Source organism: Artibeus jamaicensis, unplaced genomic scaffold (genome assembly GCF_021234435.1).
Source record: "Artibeus jamaicensis isolate MK-2021 breed Jamaican fruit bat unplaced genomic scaffold, CSHL_Jam_final contig_414, whole genome shotgun sequence".
Classification (NCBI taxonomy): domain Eukaryota; kingdom Metazoa; phylum Chordata; class Mammalia; order Chiroptera; family Phyllostomidae; genus Artibeus; species Artibeus jamaicensis.
Window position 1 is genome coordinate 2,275,784 of NW_026521822.1, and position 18,716 is coordinate 2,294,499.

At 41.0% G+C, this 18,716-nt stretch overlaps 1 protein-coding gene across 4 annotated transcripts in view; it reads right to left on the reverse strand.

The window, feature by feature from the left end:
- The window catches only part of SLC25A30 (solute carrier family 25 member 30), a 102,361-nt gene that overhangs the window by 17,382 nt on the left and 66,263 nt on the right, over positions 1-18,716 (reverse strand). For 2 of the 4 annotated variants that reach the window (XM_053665431.1, XM_037147368.2), the window contains 4 exons: positions 7,892-8,014; positions 5,281-5,428; positions 2,517-2,611; positions 916-1,001 (listed from right to left, as the gene is read on the reverse strand). In XM_053665431.1, the coding sequence (XP_053521406.1) occupies positions 916-1,001; positions 2,517-2,611; positions 5,281-5,428; positions 7,892-7,955 (393 nt within the window). In that variant the 5' untranslated portion in view covers positions 7,956-8,014. Of the gene's footprint in view, positions 1-915; positions 1,002-2,516; positions 2,612-5,280; positions 5,429-7,891; positions 8,015-15,269; positions 15,388-18,031; positions 18,159-18,716 lie in introns of those variants that run through there. The other 2 variants (XM_053665430.1, XM_037147367.2) reach the window with 2 other exon arrangements.

Below are 18,716 nucleotides of genomic sequence, written 5' to 3' on the forward strand. Positions count from 1 at the left end.
CTTATTACATGCTGACATGTGAAAATAAACCAAAATACATACAGGAATAATCTTTTTATAGCCCTAATATATGATTAGGAGATTAACAGAAGTATGGATGTTTTTCTCTAGCAATCTTACCCCAACACAGGTAAAATTATAGTAACAGTGCCTTCACACATGTTGTACCTTTACCGTGCATAGCTACGGTGCACTCAACATGCTGCTGCATAAAACTGTGATGCTTCTCAGAATCTCCTACCAGATGGAAGGGTCTCTCAGGGCACAGTCTTTGTCTTACTCATTTGGATTCTAAACACTAATAGTACTCCAGCTGGTACAAGGTAGAAGCATAGTGAACTGTGGTTAAATAATACAAAAAAAAAGGAGAGGAGGGGAGAAAGGAATATGTGAGAGGGTTCAAGAAGTAACTTGTGCCTAATTTTCATTTTATTTAATTAGTTTATCCCCCCCCATTATTCCAAAAAGGATTTAAGATGACTGTAATCCCTGGTATTATCAACAAGGCAATCTAATACATTATGTCTAAATGTGGTTAAGTAAGTACTCCCATCAGTATTTTCTGAAATTGAATTAACGGATAACATAATATGTTCAGAAAAGGTCATTAATAAGCACACTTCTATAAAACTTGAAGCTCATCTATTTTTAACAGACCAACAAAACAAGATTTTCAATGAAAAATACAAATACATCCAAGCTTAATTTTTTTCTGCTTAATCACCAAAAAACTCATCTCTAAAATGAACTCTACTTTTGAGCTCATCTGTATCAGTAGGAAATAAGAGTTTTCACAAAACTTAATTATAAACACACACAGAGTATATGATACGTTCACAGATTTTCATTATCTGAATGTTGCTCTCAATAAGAAAATATAGATTGTGCCTAAAAGATATAAGGAGCACTGCTTACTTTCAAAACATCAGTTGGATTGGCAATGGCTGAGGATATGACTCCAGAGAGAATTCCACATACCACATTTATCAGAAGGTTTTCATCTGTAAACAAAGACATTAATTAGCTCACTTTTCATACATAAAGAGCTCTTCATGTGAATAACCTAAGTACAGTTACAACTCACATACCACTTGTTCCTCTTAAGGGAATAAACTTATACTTTGAGTCAAGTAACTTTAAAAAGATTTGGAATTTTGCTAGCTAAAGTAATTTTACTTAGCAAAATTTCTTGTAATATAAAAAGGAACGTGAATTATCAGGCAAAGTGAATAACCATCTACCAATTCACTTATGTGTGTAAATGAAGATCATTATTAGGATAAGGTATGTCTGGCAGGAGAATAAAAAAAGACAAACTCCTATGAGGTAATATGAAAACAAAGTTTTAAAGCACATCTTATATATTTAATTTGAAGTACAATGAAGCACTTTCAAAGCATTGTAGCTCCTGTTCACTACTCTCACATAATAGTTTACTGGTGCTTGCCCCTTTGTAAAAAAAAGGTAAGATTCTATGGATTAAAGCAAAGTCACAGAGTCAGCCAGCAATAGAGTATAGGAACTCAGTTCTTACTATGAAGAAATGTATTCACTGCTTTTTAAATTTTTTACTTATTTATTTCCAGAGAGAGGGGAAGGGAAGGAGAAAGAAAGGGAGAGAACCTGGCTGGTGTAGCTCAGTGGATTGAGCGCAGGTCTGCAAAGCAGACGATCGCGGTTCAATTCCCAGTCAGGGCACAGCCTGGGTTGCAGGCCAGTTCCCAGCACGGGATGCACCAGAAGCAACCGTACACTGATGTTTCTCTCCCTCTCTCCTTCCCCTCCCCTCTATCTTTAAAAAAAAGAAAGAAAGAAAGAGAGAGAAACATCAATGTATGAAATATCTTGCCTCTCACACGCCCCAACCAGGGACCTGGCCCACAACCCAGGCATGTGCCCTGACTGGAAATCGAACCAGCGACCCTTGGGTTCGCAAGCCAGCACTCAATCCACTGAGCTGCACCAGCCAGGGCTGCTTTTCTGAAATACAGGTGATAATTCCTATGATTTTATAAAATTTTAAGTTGGCTGGAACTGTAACAGCATATCCTCTATTACAAGCATTTTAGAAATGAGTATAACTAATTAAAATGTTTGCTCCTTTTTAATTGTTACACCCCCTAAATTCAGCTGATAACTGATTTGCTATAAACACAATTCATTTAAACTTTACACTTAGAATTCTCCTGAACAGCAATAAAATCATAAGTAAGCTGAAAAAAATTTGATACAAAACCATTTGGATAAAAAAGACAAACAGCCCTGGCTGGTGTGGCATAGGGGGTTGAGTGCTGGCCTGAGAACCAAAGGTTTACCAGTTCAATTCCCAATCAGGGCACATGCCTGGGTTGTAGGCCAAGTCTCCAGTTGTGGGGGTGTGTGAGAGGCAGCCACACAGTAATGTTTCTCTCCCTCTCTTTCTCCCTCCCTCTCTCTAAAAATAAATAAATAAAATATGTTAAAAAGAAGACAACCCCCCTCCTGTCTACAAGTAGAAAAAAAAATTCTCCACTGACCTTCTGGGCGTTCAACAAATAATCGCTTCAAGCTCTGGTAGGTACCTATCTTGATGGTGCCATAGGAAGCTTGGCGTAACATCGCAGGGGCAATTCTGTCAAACCAATGTACAAAGGAACAAAATAATTCTAAACATCACTTAAAATCTTCTACAAGATCCACAGGCAGAGATACAATCATCCATTTGCTTTCCACAAACTACACTAAAACAGGTGTCTTAAAATTAAAAATCCATCAAAAAACACAGTTCAAAAAATATATATAGGAATAATCAAAATAGGAAATAAATACTTGAGCAAAGTATTACTTTGGTAAGTGAAAGCATATTTATTCTCACTAAAATTAAGTGAACATGTGGTACTATCTGCCCACTTATGTTAAAATGAAAATACTTTCCTTTCTCATTATAAAGTACCTGGTGAAAGGTGGCCTTTGGAAGCATTTATCATTCTTGCAGTGGTGTTCTAGAGCTCACCTCCTACCTCCTTGGGGGCCCTGTTTCAATTATATTGTCTCTCTCCCATTAACCTACCTGAACCACCCTGTGGCATGTGTACGCCCCAACTCTTTCTGCACTTCCCATTTCCTTCTCAAATTGCAATCTGGCTCCCCTTAACCTCCTCCATCAAAATAGGTGGCCAACTGATATCATTGTTACTAAATTAAATGATGCTTTTCAATTAGCATCTTATATAACACCTTGCAGCATTTTGCTATTTGTACTTTACTCCTCCCTGAGCTGCCAAAACATAGCCCTCTCCCATTTCTTTCCTCTGTATCATCCTACGTCTGTCCTCTAGGATTTCCCAGAATCTGTCCTATGCTTTCATTTCTTGTTGCTCCACACACTGCCTGGGTGAGTGTGTCTATTCCCACGGCTTTAACTGATGATTCCTAAATTCACGTTTCCAACACTGATCCAAAGATACATTTCCAACTCTAATTTTTCAATTCACATATACTACACTCTACCTACCTACACTGAACTAATTATCTTCCCTGTGTAAACGATCACCTCTGCTCTTCTGTTTCCTAGACCAGAGAATGAAACTTCCATCTAAACAATGGCCAAAACCAGAAATCGAGACATTAGCCATGTCTCCTCCTTCCCCAGAACCCCCCTCATATATTAGATCAAATAATATACCAATCCTATGCCCTAAATAGCTTTCTAGACTGTCTTCTTTCTATCTCCAGGACAACTCCTCAGGTCAGATCCTTGTGAACTCTGCTTCCTACCTGATGACCTGCTTCTAGTGTTACTAGTCTCTAATTCTTTCTCCCCATGGCAAGCAGGCATCTTTTTATAGTGAAACCTAATCATGACAGTTGCTGTAGTCAAAACCCTGTAGTGGCTCCTGTCTGCCACAAGTATGGCAAACTCAAGTACTTACAGGTACTAGATAGAAGTCATAGTGAGTACAACGGGCTGTATCTAAGTACACACATACACCATGTGAGTGGTAGAAGTTTTGGTAAGTCAAGGACAGCATTAACTGCAGTTACTATTTATCCTAAGTGAATGAACAGGGGCCCAAATGTTTTGTCTGAGAAGACTGAATCTCGGGTTTTTATGTGCAGTTTCTCATATTTAAAGTATTAGCTCAATTGAAAAACAAAATCCTTCAGAGACTGGTGAGTGGGAGGGCTGTGAGGCACCAGTTTGGGACAAAATCAAGGTGCTTAGCATGACCTAAGGATGTCCATGTTGTAACCCCTTATTAGTACTCCCAAGTCCATCTCTTGCTATTCACTAAATCCCACACTATGTCCACTCTGAATTACTTGCATTTTCTAGAATGCACCATGGTCTCTTGCACGGACTACTAGTTCTATGGGAACATAGTTCCTCTCTAACTTCACCTGGCTAACTCCTCCTCTTGATCCTTCAAAAGCTGGTATCTCCTGAATTGAGCAGCTTTCCTGAAAGCCCCCTCCTCCCTCATCCCCAGTGTCAGGGACTTCTACTTCTACCAGAATTCTAGTACTTATCAGACTCCACTGTAATCCCTGCATACTCGTCTGCGGCCCCCTGGGAAACAGTTTCTTTAGGACAATGTGCTGCTGCTGATCCCTGTTTGTCCTCCCAGATTTATTCTCACCCTTCTCTGTTATACTCTGTGTCCTGAGAGGCTGGTGCCTATGGACTACATCACCCAGTCTCCTCTGCCAGCTAACTTTCAGGTACATTCAGCCTACAGAAAATGGGAGGGAGAGAGAAAGCGAGGAGAAAGAAGTAGAGGAGACTTCTTCCTCTCCCTAAGCACTACCAAAGCATATCTTGACAGCTACTTCAGGGCTCCAGCCCTGGCCTACTCTGCTAAACTATTCCCATCCTTGGCTTGGTAACAGTTTCTTACTTTGCTAGTTTTTAGATCCCTCAGTATCCTTCATTTGTTCCCTTAAGTAGTCCCTTCATTAATCTCTGTTCATTTAAATCACCCAAATGAATTCTGTTTCTTGCAGGGACTCTGACTGAGCTATTTTCAGAGTAAAAAACTAAATTACAGGATTCTTTAAAAAGTGAAAGTAATTTTATGTTGTTATCTGTATTTGAATAAAAACATGGTTTCACCATAACATTCACTATATAAAACACATATAAATACAAAAAAGTTGACATTAAAAATAAAAAATCTACCATGTTACTTGCTCTTTTTAAATACACCTCAAACTTTTACTTTTTTCTTTATGAAGTCTTAGTCTGAAAGACTTTCATTTGAAAGGTCAGCAGTAAAATATAAACATATAAAGGTCACTTACCCAGAATACAAAGCCTTCAGGCCTTCTTCCCTGCCTATCCTCACTAACGCGTGCAACATTCCTCGGTACCTAATTTCTTTAAAGTTTCCATCATTCGTCTGGCCTTGAATCTGGAGCCGTGTCTTGGTTAAATCAATTGGAAATGTACCTTAAAATTTTAAAGAAATATTTCACTTAATAAAAAGAAATCTCACTAAGGATACGTAGTGACATATTATTGAAGAGACACATAAACTATAATGTGAACTAAGAAATACATACTTTGCCATCTTTTTTCTATTTAAAAAAGGGAACAAAAAAGCAAAATAACAAAAAAAGGCAAAAATATATTTTCCTTTCTTTACATTTTTATTTATTCTACATAGGATTTGAGGAAACTGCACTGCTGTAAAAAGTAGATACATGAATTGATTTTGACAACCAGAAAATCCATTTTAAAATATAAGTTATTTTTTACACATGTGAAGGCTAAAATTGGGTTCATTATGAATGAAGAGAGATTAGTTAATTTCTAAGGAGTTTCTTACTTTGTGTTCTATAGTCTAAAAGCAAATCTGTCAACAACCCAGCGACCTGGGTAGCCCTGCCCTGGTGAACACCTAAGGCTCCACTCCTCATACTTAACAGGCGCAAACAGACCAAAACATGGCTCAAGAAGATCTCGAAGCCCCAGACTCCATAACTCTAAGCGATGAAGAAATAGCCAAACTTTCAGATGCACAGTTCAAAACACTGGTGATCAGGATGCTCACAGAACTGGTTGATTTTAGTCACAAATTAGAGGAGCATATGAAGGCTAAACTAATTGAAATGAAGGGAAATGCACGGGAAACCAATAGTGATGGAAAGGAAACTGGGACTCAAATCAAAGGAGTAGACCAGAAGGAGGAAAAAAATGACCAAACAGAAAAGAATGAAGACACAAGAATTCAAAAAAATGAGGAGAGGCTTAGGAACCTCCAGGACATCTTTAAATGCTCCAACATCTGAATTATAGGGGTACCAGAAGGGGGAAAAGAACAGCCACCAGTGGAAAATTTATTGGAACAAATAATAAAGGAGAACTTCCCCAATCTGGCAAAGGCAATAGACTTCCAGGAAATCCAGGAAGCTCAGAGAGTCCCAAAGAAGTTGGACCCAAGAAGAAACACACCAAGGCACATCATAATTACATTAGCCAAGATGAAAATGAAGGAGAGAATCCTAGAAGCAGCGAGAGATAAGGGGTCAGTCACTCACAAAGGAGTTCCCATCAGACTGTTAGTGGATTTCTCAAAAGAGACCTTACAGGCAAGAAAGGGCTGGAAAGAGATATTCCAAGCCATGAAATCCAAAGACCTACAACCAAGATTACTCTATCCGGCAAAACTTTCATTTAGAATGGAAGGACAGATAAAGTGCTTCTCAGATAAGATCAAATTCAAGGAGTTCATCATTACCAAGCCCTTATTATATGAAATGTTAAAGGGACTTATCTAAGAAAAAGAAGATAAAAAAGATGAATAGTGAAAGGACAGCAAACTCACAGTTATTAACAGCCACACCTAAAACAAAAGCAAACTAAGAGGACAGCTAGATCAGGAGCAGAAACATAGAAATGAAGATCTCAAGGAGGGTTAGCAACAGGGGAGGGAGAGAAGGTACAGAAAATAAGTAGCATAGACGGTAGGTAGAAAATACGGGGGAGGGCAAGAATAGTGTGGGAAATATAGAATCTAAAGAACTTGAAACACATGGTCATAAACTAAAGGGGGGAATGGTGGGGGCAGGGGGATGCAGGGTGGAGGGGAATGAAGGGGGGGAATAGAACAACTGTAATGGCATAATCAATAAAATAAAATTTAAAAAAAGCAAATCTGTCAATGCAAGTAAAGAGTTTCATGTACAGCCTAAGAGATAATCCACCCAACTATTTGAAACTCATACTCAGTAAACATGATTTATTTTGAAAATAGGCAAGCCCACCCGCACAAGGAACATGGGTGGGTGGTTAATGTGCCTCAACCTCTGGGCACCAGTCCTCACTAGCTCCTCAGGGGCAGCCTTCTTCCCAGGACAGCAATGACTGAGCCCTGGGAGCAAATGAAGTGTCCCACCCAGCACCTGGCACTCTAGCAGCTGTTCCATCAGTATTTGTTGAATGAATGATCCCAGAGAATAAACAAAAGAATTAATAGGACCTCAAGCAATGAAGAAGTCACAAATAGAATATAGATCATGTGCATTATCAGAAAGTGACAGCATAATGATAGACAATTGAATTTGGCTCAGAGAAGACCTTGGAGCTCCTCAAATTTCTTTATAGTCAAATGTGTTAAGGGTAGAGACTGATATAATTCAAAAATGATTCATAAAACTTCTGTTTGGTCAATGGGTTCAACTTTCTCCCCATTAAACTTTGAACTCTAAAATGCCAATAAGCAACCAAAACGACTATTTTGTCTAAAAACGCATACCAAAAGATGGAAATTTTCAATTCTGAAGTTAATGTTTTACACTCTCCCAGTCTGTGCTTGAACTACATTCACAAGCACCAATCATGAACTTAGGTTTTAATCACTGTCACACACAGCGGGTAAATTGACCGGACCCCAGCACTTGGGCTCCTTACCGCATTCAGCTGTAATGGAGGCCAAACCCCCATACACAAAAGGCTTCCAATTGAGAGCTGACATTCTCACCAGTGTCCCTTCTCCTTTGGTTCACAGAAATAGGGCCACCAACAGGATTTTTCCTAGGAACAAAAGAAAGATGTTTCAAAGTTAGAACTTCTCACATAGGCAGTTTCTCCCTTAAAGTTTTGTTTCATTTGGAGAGTGATATCAGATGCTATCACTGAAACTCCCCTGCAACAATGCCCAACAAGTCTGGGATAGGAACCTTGCCTCAATAAAGCAAAGCATCCCTATCTACTGAACCCCAAATCGGCAACTACTATTCTCTCTTTATCAGTTGCCTAATTCTCATTCAAGCCTTAAGTAATCCAGAGTACTGATACTTTGATATGTGTGGATATGTTCAGTATAGCACAATGGAGGCTATTTTCTTGGTATGGGTAGTCTATTTTATCTTAAATCTGTTCTTCAGTATTTGCTATTTGTCACTGTCTTCGTAGGTCACTCTTGGGAGGCACAGAAGTCCCTCGGGTGCACTGGAGGAAAAAAAAAAGCTGCAATCCAGTGTCACAAGCTAACATGACAATTACTTAAAATTACCAAAATATATTTCTTACTTTACACTCTGTAAAGGTTGATTCTCTTCTCTTACTCATATTATGTAATAGCTGGAAGGCAGCTTGGTGTGACAGAAAGAGGCAAACTCTGGGGTCAGAGCCACAACAGCTCTTTTCAAGGGAAGTTAACTTACAGGTTTTTTCTTCATTAACAACAACATCACCACCACCACCACCACCATCATCATCATCACAGCAGCCAACAAAACCAACCAGGGGTAGAACCCATACTTTTATTCACTAAGCTAAATAAAATACCTAGCTATTAGACCTATTTAGGAGACTAAATATATAATTTTTTATTTTATTTATTTATTTATTTTTAGAGACGGGAAGAGAGGTAGAAGAAAGAGAAAGAAACATCAATGTTTGGTTGCCTCTTGCACACCACATACTGGGGACCTGGCCCACAACCCACACACGTGCCCTAGAACCACTGACCCTTCAGTTTGCAGGCTGGCACTCAATCCACTGAGCCACAGCCGCCAGGGCTAAATACACAATTTTAAACTAGCACAAAAGACATTCAACAAATGCTTCCATCCTCCTTTCCCTTAGTAGGTCAGGTCAGGTTGCACTGCGAGATACATTCACATGCCTACTGCAGCCAGGTCCCCTGTTGTAGACAGCTCTGCCTGGTTTTAGGAACTGTATCTAGATCCCTTGTGGCTAAGGGCGAGGGATGACCTTTGGAATGCGAGCTGCAGGAGACAAAGCTTGTCTCTGGTAGCAAATGCTGCCTCAGTTTCCTCTCCCTGCCCCCAAAGCTTGGTCGGAAGTCAATGATGGGTAAGACCCCTCACAGTGGGGGGCAACCTAAGCCAGACTCAATCACTTGGGAGGCCTTCATGGAAGGACTGGGGGGGAGGGGCTGCCACAAAGAGCAATGGACTCTCGCCACCCCCCCACCCCCCCCAACCCCCGGCTTTGACATAGCCTGAGTCCCCATGTTCTCTGGGAGCAGTGCTTCCTGGCTCTAATCCCCTTAAGCCTGAATACCTGTTGGGGAGAGGTGCAGCTCTTTGACTGCTAGAGCATGTCCTGGGGAAAAATTTGGCATCACAAAGACTTCCTGATAAACCTGTGAAATCTGCTCTGCTACGAGTGCTTTCATTCATATGATAAGGGTCTGAGAGGAAATGAGTATGTCTCCCAAAGTTTCTGCAACTCTCTTCCTGACAGACTCTAAAGCCCTCAGATTTCTTTGAAATGTTATCTACTGTTTGATCCTTGCCACCCTGTATTCCTGTGTATTACAACCCAATAAAAGGCTATGGAGCAAAAGGGCTTGGGGCCTTTTTCTCCTCAGAGAAACTGGCCATTGCTGGCCTTTGTCTGCCCTGAGAAACTGGCCACAGCTCACTTCTCCTCACCTAAGCAGATCTCATCTTGTCTCAGCCACATTAACTTTCGTCCATGGCACTCAGGGGCACTTGTGGAGAAGTTGCCCCCACAGTCATTATATGTTCTGCTGTTTTATAAATGTTGGTAAATATGGCCTCAGGTCCATTAACAGGTAATATATATAAGTTAACACACTTCTGTATACATACTATCAAGTATAACTATTGTTGGTTTAAAATAAAATTTCTAATTTATTAGGCTCATTACTGGCAAAAAATATGCCCAATGTTTTTACTTTGCATGTTTTAGGAACTTCCCAAGTCTACACTTCTCAGGAGAGGCCTACCATAAGTCACTATTGACAAAATTGTCAGTTTTTAACAAGTCAAGGGGCTTAAACTAAGAGAAAATGCAAGGAATCCAAAGGGGACACTAAATAGATCTACCAATAGCTATTCCTCACTTGTGGACATTAGGCAAATTCAGAATGGTTACAAATGAGTGAGGCAGAAAGCTCCCTAAGCATGGAACTAGAAAATCATGCTATATATATTTCTGTATCAAGAACAAGCCCTGTCCCTAAAAATTTATCTCCCTATTATCTCTGAAAACATTTAATATCTGTACTTAACTTGTAGTGGCCTGCCCAGGAGGAGAGCTAGCCACTGAATCAATAGGATGAATGTAATGGCTAATACCCTGCCCAGGAGGGGGATCACAGCTGAGTCAACAGGATCAGGGAGAGCAAGTAACTATGTAACTGAAGAGTAAGAACAAAGAAATTCATATTAACTCTTATCAGCAGCTCCGCTTTCTTGCTTTCTTGCTTTTGCGCCAGAAAACAGTCCGAGTGGCAGACCGCCCCTCACCCTATATAGACAATTGTTCTCCACTGATGGGGCCCAGAATTTGGAGATTGACTCCTAGGGGTCCGCGCGTGTAAAATAAAGCTCCACTCTGTACACCGGAAAGCGGCTGAGTTGTTTTCTGTAACAAACTAATTCTTAGCCTTAATAAGTTCATAACTAATATAAAGATTAACACTGTAAATTATAGACTGTAATAACACATTAATAATAAATTCAATAATTTATTTACTGTCTACTAGTACCTTCTTCAACCCATTGCAGGCTTTTGCTGAATCCTTAAAAAGCAAAATGATAACTACATAACAAGGACATATAGAAGTGTTCAATATAAATGATTTCAGTGAATCCCCCAACAAGTGTGGGATAGAAGGGCAGAAAAACAGACCAGGAAGCCAAGTCTCAGGGGACAGGACAGAGCTGGACTTCCAACCCCAAGTATTCTGATTCCAAGTGCAGGGTTCCTTCTGCTGCCACCTAAGGCTGTACCAGGGGTGTCCAACCTTTAGGTGTCTCTGGGCCACAACGGAAGAATAATTGTTGTCTTGGGCCACACATTAAATACACAAACACTGACAAAAACTGATGAGCAAAAAAAGGTTTCAAGTAAATTTACGATTTTGTGTTGGGCTGCACTCACAGCCAACCTGGGCCACATGTGGCCCATTGGCCACGGGTTAGACACCCCTCTGAGACAATCATAAAAGAGTAATGGTGTTTTAATTAAGGAGAAAATATTACTAAGCACCTTTGAAAAAGTGCTGCTGATAAGATGCATATTATAAACAATAAAAATGTGCTTAATTTAAGAGAAAAGTCTTAAGAGAAAATATTCAGAAGGTAGTCAACCTAAATACAGATAACTGATTTTTCCAATGCAACAACAAAGATAGTGTTCACATGATTCTTTCTTACATGGTACTTTTACTGAGGTGAAACTCACATACTATAAAATAAAACATTCAGGCCCTGACTGGTGTAGCTCAGTGGATTGAGCACAAGCCTGTGAAGCAAAGGGTTGCCAGTTCAATTCCCAGTCAGGGCACATGCCTGGGTTGCAGGCCAGGTCCCCAGTATTAGACACATGAGGGGCAACCACATCAAGGCAAACACTTGACGTTTCTCTCCCACTCTTTCTCCTTCCCTTTCCCTCTCTCTAAAAATAAATAAATATTTAAAAAAATAAAACATTTCAGCAAATACTTCAGTGACACTATATTCACAATGTTGTACAACCACTACCTTTATCTAGTTTCAAAATATTTATTCATACCATAAGAAAACCATTAAGCAGTTGCTCTCTATTACCCCCTCTCCCTGGCCTCCATATGATTATTTTCTTGGCCTTGATACTACAAATGTATCAACTGTGTGGAACATGGAGAACTCCTGATTAGTAATTCCTAACCTGGCTGCAGAGCTTCTTAAAAATACAGACGCCAGGGCCCCATCTACAGAATGAGGGTCTCAGGGACATCCCACGCATCTGTGTTCTTACTGAAAATCAGTGAGTTAAACATAGTATGGTCAATTCACACCTGGAATACTTATCACTCAAATCCCTGTTTTAAGTAGTTAATTCTCATAGATGATAACATATAGTTCATTCTTTTTATTCATCTTATTAAGTGACTTTTTCTATAGTGAATATATGATGTATGTCTATGTATTCATTTATGTAGACATATGCACACATATATACACAAAAGATATCCTTTAAAATGTCGGCAAAAACTTATGGAAAATGGGATTATACTAACTTCTATTTAAAAACAAAACATTGTTTAAAGAGAAAAAACTAATGGACACAGACAACAGTGTGGTGATTGCAGGAAGGGAAGACAAAGAGCAAGGGGAAGGGCATGGGGGGAAAAATGGTGATGGAAGGAGACTTGACTTGGGGTAGTGAACACACAACACAGGGTACAGACGACATGTTGTAGAATCATGCACTGTAATTTTGTTAATCAGTATCACCCCAATAAATTCAATAAAAAGGAAAAATAAAAACATTTTTAAAGACTATCATAAGACCTCATGCTCTCTCATTGGTTAACTTCCTGGTTTCCTGTCACTACATTTTTCTTTTGCTGGTTTAGTTTTAATGAGACTTGACTGCTTTTTCTTCTGTTGGTTTTTATATTAAGTTTTTAGTTAGATTACAACCCAGTGGTTCTGGGTTATACTCATCTATAAATACTCAACAAGAGCTCAAAACTGTTGTGGAGTTGCCTTCCCATGGTTTTAAATCACATGGGATACTGCACCCATCCTTCGGTTACTATTCAGATGTACCACCACAAATAAGTGTCCACTCTTGCATCCCAAGTTAAACTCTAAGGAAATACTTTCTGTTCAATTACAATTTTAAAAAATTAGCTAGGGAGAGAAAAACTTTCAGTTCTCCTTTCCTTTCCGAATGCTAAGAGTAGATCCCTGAGGAGTTAGTACTACTATGCCTTTCCACATTAATGTTTGTTATGTCTAAGAATAATAATTTCATTTAGGTAACAACCAGAGAGCATCAGTCATTGGTCAAACATCCAAATAAGAATGGGTTCTAGTGAAGACTGGAATGTCCAGTAAGCTATACTGATTGACCACAGCTAGCTGTGACAGGGCTTCAGTTATCTTAGGCTGAAAATCTCTGTTCAGTAAACTAAACCATTTCTTTGTTTTTGAGCTCTCTTCAGAGGGGTTCTCCATCACACACATTCCTTAACTTCCTAGAACAATTTTGGGGGGGAAATCCCAACTCTGATGAAATGCCAAGACTGACAGGCCAACAAAAGTTAGGGAGACTGATGTGTCCTTAGCAATTACTAGTGTTTGGGCCACATCTCAGCCTGAGCTTCAGGGAAGGGATTACAACTTGGTAAAAATTCCAGTGTCAGGTATAGCAGTGGCTGTCAATCACTTCCCACTTTGCACTCCTATTTAGGCACCCCTAGCCTGACTAAACACCCAGACACCACTTTCTGCTGCCTTCTGAACACAAAACTAACAATAATAGATGTCATTACTAAATATCTGCTATGTCAGGCACTGTTGTACGTTTTCCACTTAAAGGACTTTATTTAATCATCACAACTCCATGAAACAGGTACAATTATCCACATTTCACAATTGAAGAAATACAGACTCAGAGAGAAAAAGTGACTTTCCCTTGTCACACAGCTACGAAGTGCTCAAACTAAGATCTCCCTGAAGGGACACCTGATCTTTCCTCTATTACTATAATACCAAACACAATTTTCCAAAGGATGTTAAAAAGTATTGGCCTGTGGGCAAGCAGGGAATTCTGAACATCCAGAATAAATGTAAGATTTTCTTGCAGGGGAAATACAAACTACTTTTTAAGTGTTACCTGAGTGGAGATGTCTATACAAATTATGAATTCCAAAGATTTCTCCCTACACTTAGAAAATATGCTAAATTACATAGCCTCTCAACTATATTTTCTCTTACTTTAGCACTTATTTTCTCCTTACCCTATTTGTACCGCTGCAAAGAAAGGTTAACTCTCTGACATAATTAATTCTGGATAAGCTTTTTCAATTTTATTTGTGTTCCCTTTTCAGTCTGCAGTCCTAAACCGTAATCAGTCTCCAAAGTTCAATGCGCTCATAAATCTTTATTCCCCCGCAGTACTGCCTTTAGTGAGCATTTCCTACTTCCCATTCTTTTTAAGGGCACCGGATGAAAAATAGGCTCATCACAGACTTATAAAAGTGAGATTTAAAAGGAATATTAGAGATCATATCCCACTTTGCATGAATTAACTGATCCCATGATGACAAAACTCAGCAGCCACAAAGCCAAGACCAAAATTCATGGCTTTCAACTTTTCTCACCACTTGAGGATGAATCTAGAATCTGCCGGCAGTCCCAACATTGTTTTGTTATTCTCGCGCAAGAACAATAATGCTGTTCGTTGCAACTGCTTTACGTAAAGTTACTTAGACTTGGATAAACACTAAATCCAGAGCTACATTAACTTCCTGAGCAAATTATTCAACCTGCCCTTTCGAACAGGAGCCGACCTGGCGTGTTCCCAAACAAAGTACAGCGCGCCCTTTCCCGGAGCAGCTCGCCAGTGCCCAGCTGCACACTGTGAACCAGGCGCCAGAGACAGGGATGCAGAGGCGAGCGAAACACACAGCGGAGGCAAGAGATGCCAGATGCGCCTCAAAGTCGGATCTCAGTGACGCTGGAAGAGAAGTCACTTCACACAGCCAGTTGATGAGGACTAGGAGCCGGAACGCCTGAGGAACCCGCCTGACTGCGAGCAGTGGGGACCAACCGCAGAACCCCGCGCCCCACCGAGCGGGGCCCGGCATAAGACCGCAGGGCAGAGGAGGTCCTGAAGCACGCCCGGCCACCCGAGTCTGCTAGGCGCAGTCCCAACCACAGTCGCAGCAACGAGCCCCGGCTGCCAGGAGGGGCGGCGCCGGCTGGTTCTAGGAGCCGCAGGGAAGAATGGCGGGTTGGAGGAGGAGCACGTGCTGAGCAGCCCGGCCGCCACAACCAAGTGACCAGAAACTTACCGGGCGGTGCCAGACCTGCACCGTACGCTACCCAAGCCTTACTAGGTGGCTGGAGCCTACAGCTGTCGAGAAGCTGAAGGAAGGGAAGTCGAGCAGCTAGCAGCCAGGAAACCCGCAGGTAGTCCCGCCCTGGGCCGCCTGCAGCCTTGCTTCCATTGGCGTCTCTCGCCTCTTCCCCGCCCAACCACGCCCACGTTGCCCGGCCACGCCCACGTTGCCTGGCCGCAGCTAGGAGCTCGACACCCTCTAGTTGGCTCCGAGCTGTCTTGAAGGGAGTATCGCGGGGCGTCCGAATGCCTCCTGAGGACTCTGAGCTGGATTCTGCGGTGAAAGAGAAACCTAAGGAATGTAAGGAGAGCCACGAAAAATGAGGCTTCTCAGGGTGCTGATTCATCCTGCCCGCTGAACTTCCCCATTCTGAAAGCAGTGAACTTGCACTCTTTTTTTTTTTCAATTATAGTTGACATTTAATGTTACATTAGTTTCAGGTGTACTGCCTAGTGGTTAGACATTATGTAACTTAGGAAGCATTCCCCATAAGTCTAGCACCCCACCTGACATCATGCATAGTTATTAGAATATCTTTTACTATATTCCCTATGCTGTACTTTATATTCCCCCCTATTTTGTGATTACCAATCTGTACTTCTTAATCCTTTCACCTTTTTCAACATCTCTCCAAATCACCTCCCATCTGGCAAACATCAGTTTGTTCTCTATATCTATGAGATTGTTTCTGTTTGTTCCTTTCTTTTGTTTTTTACATTTCATATACAGGTGAAATCATATGGTATTTGTCTTTTATGTCTGGCTTATTTCACTTAGCATAATACCCTCTAGCTGTAGCCACGTTGTCACAAATGGTAAGATTTTGTTCATTTTTAGGCCCAGTAACATTCCATTTTACGTATGTACCACGTTTTATTTACCCATTCACCTACTAATGGGCACTTAGGTTGCCTCCAAATCTTGGCCCCTTTTTCTCCTTTTACCTTTTTTCTTTTCTCCTTATCCTCCCCTTCACAATTCCCCTCCTCCCCCTCCTCCTCTTCAAGTAACAGTGTGGACATCTAGATTCTTTTTAATTCATATAACATAATCAAATATTACTTTTTTGGAGTTCAAATTGCCCATATTTGGCCAGTGGGATACTTCCTTGCTTTCTGACATAAGACCTACTACCTCTCATTGCATTTTTCTCTGCCCTAAGCAGAGAAACCCTAGTTCTTCTTAGTAGAAAATGGCGCTTAGAAATAGATCTGAGTACTTGATGTGCTCATTGCTACTGGGATAGCATTTCCTCTAGGCCCTTTCAGTGACCAAAGCATACACTGGGTTGGCCAAAAAGTCTGTTTAGTTTTTTCCATAAAATAGAAGACACATTTTCATTTTCACCAATAACTTTATTGATGTGGATATTTTGAGTATGTTGGCTATCTCCTTCTATTGGCTTCTAATGGGTAAAGGCCAGGGGTACTACTAAACATCTTCCAGTGCATAGGACAGCCCCACAATAAAGAACTATTTGGCAAAAATGTCAATATTACCAAGAAACTTCACAAACCACTTTCGACATGTTCAATGAGTCACAACACCTTCTCCATACACTGCACAAATCTTTTTTTGCCTTTCAGTTGCATTTTTCTCTTTCTTGAAATAATAAATCATAATAGGCTGAAAATGTTCCATGTTTCTTTCCATATTAAAACAGTTGCATGATGGTTGCCAGATTGGGGTGGGGCAGGGGGAACGGGTGAAGAGGTGAGAGAATTAAGAAGCACAAATAGGCAGCTACAGAATAGCCATGGGGATGAAAGTACAATATAGGAAATGGAGTAGCCAAAGAACTTACACACATAATCCTTGGACATGAACAGTGGTGGGATTGCCTGAGGGAGTGGGGGGTGCTGGTTGGAGGGGGGCAAAGGGGGAAAAATCAGGACATCTGTAATAGTATAATCAATAAAATATTATTTAAAAATAAAAAATAAAATAGATGCAAAAGTCACCAATTTTAATAAGTTTTTTAAATGCACTCTGGTATGACAGCTGTCACAATACAATCTAACAAAGTTGTTTCCAATAAAGTAAAGACAACTGAGCACTACTAGATCCATTGTACAGAAAAAACTAAAAGAACTTTTTGGCCAACCCCATTTGTGTGTGTGTGTGTGTGTGTGTGTGTGTGTGTGTTCATATAGATACATACAGATACAGGTATAAAACAGTAAACATTATACCCTTCATCTGATATGGCTTTAACATGAGTTATATTGATACTTCCAATTCAAAATCCAACACCATAAGGTGGTGGAAAAAAAAGGGGCCCCATACTAAACCTAATGAGCTCAGGGGAGGCCTGTATGGAAGACCATACAAACTCAGAGACATGAAGTAACCACATAGGACAATCTGAATGAAACAGTGTGCAGCCAAGAGGGGGGCCCCAAAATGGATTTGGAATGGGGTCCAGAACTCAAGGTGTCCAGGAAATATTAGAAAGACATATAAGATGTCCTCACCCCTTCCCTGACAGGTGTTAGTTGGGAGAAAAGACACATGGAGCAGGAACATGCAGGGCTGTTTTGTATAGCAACAGTCTTGCAGCTAACCTCTGGCATGGCCATTTAACATATCTATAACCTTTAACTGGCTGGTCACTTAGATATGTTAAATAGCTATGGCCATGCTTGGAGCCAGGGGGATGGAAGTCACTCACCCCCAAGATGTAACTGGGAGGCAGATCCCCTGAGTTACAGCACCTGTGTGGGAGCTTGGAGAAGATCGGCTCCATGACATGGGGCCACTCCTGCCCAGACTCACGATGGCAGCCCAGTAAACTTGGAATAATACAGGAATGCTGGCAGGTGTAACTGATTGTAGAGGAGCCTGAAATGGGGGTACAGAGGAAGATTGGCATGAGGATTTAAACCCAGACACCACAGCCATTGAGAAGAGAGCCACACACAGCTTTGCAGAGAGAGCCACGAGGCTTTGCCAGAGTGGAGACCACCCCCCCACCCCACCCCAAAGCTTTGGAGGGAGGGAAGCCACGCGGCTTTGGCAGAGTGGAGACCTCCCACACAGCTATGGTAGTTTCACCAGAGTACAGACCCCAACAGCTTTGGCAGAAGAGGACCACATGGCTTTGGGATATTCCCTTTGGCTGAGTGGCCTGGGAAGCAGGAGAGACTTTCCATGGAAGAAGGGTAAAAGAACTCTTGCCAGTAGGCCATGGAAAGGTGCAACAAGGCTTTGCCTGGACGGCAACACAGCTGACGGTGCCAGTGGCCTGAAACACAGACATGTGCTTCTTTTCCAGAGTTACGGTACCCCGAATTAGGGCAGGGGGGATAAGGAAGCACTTTGGGCATCTGCGAGTATCCAAAAAGGACTTTGATATTTTAATGAAGACGTTAGGTCACTACTTTAAGCCTGTATAGCATT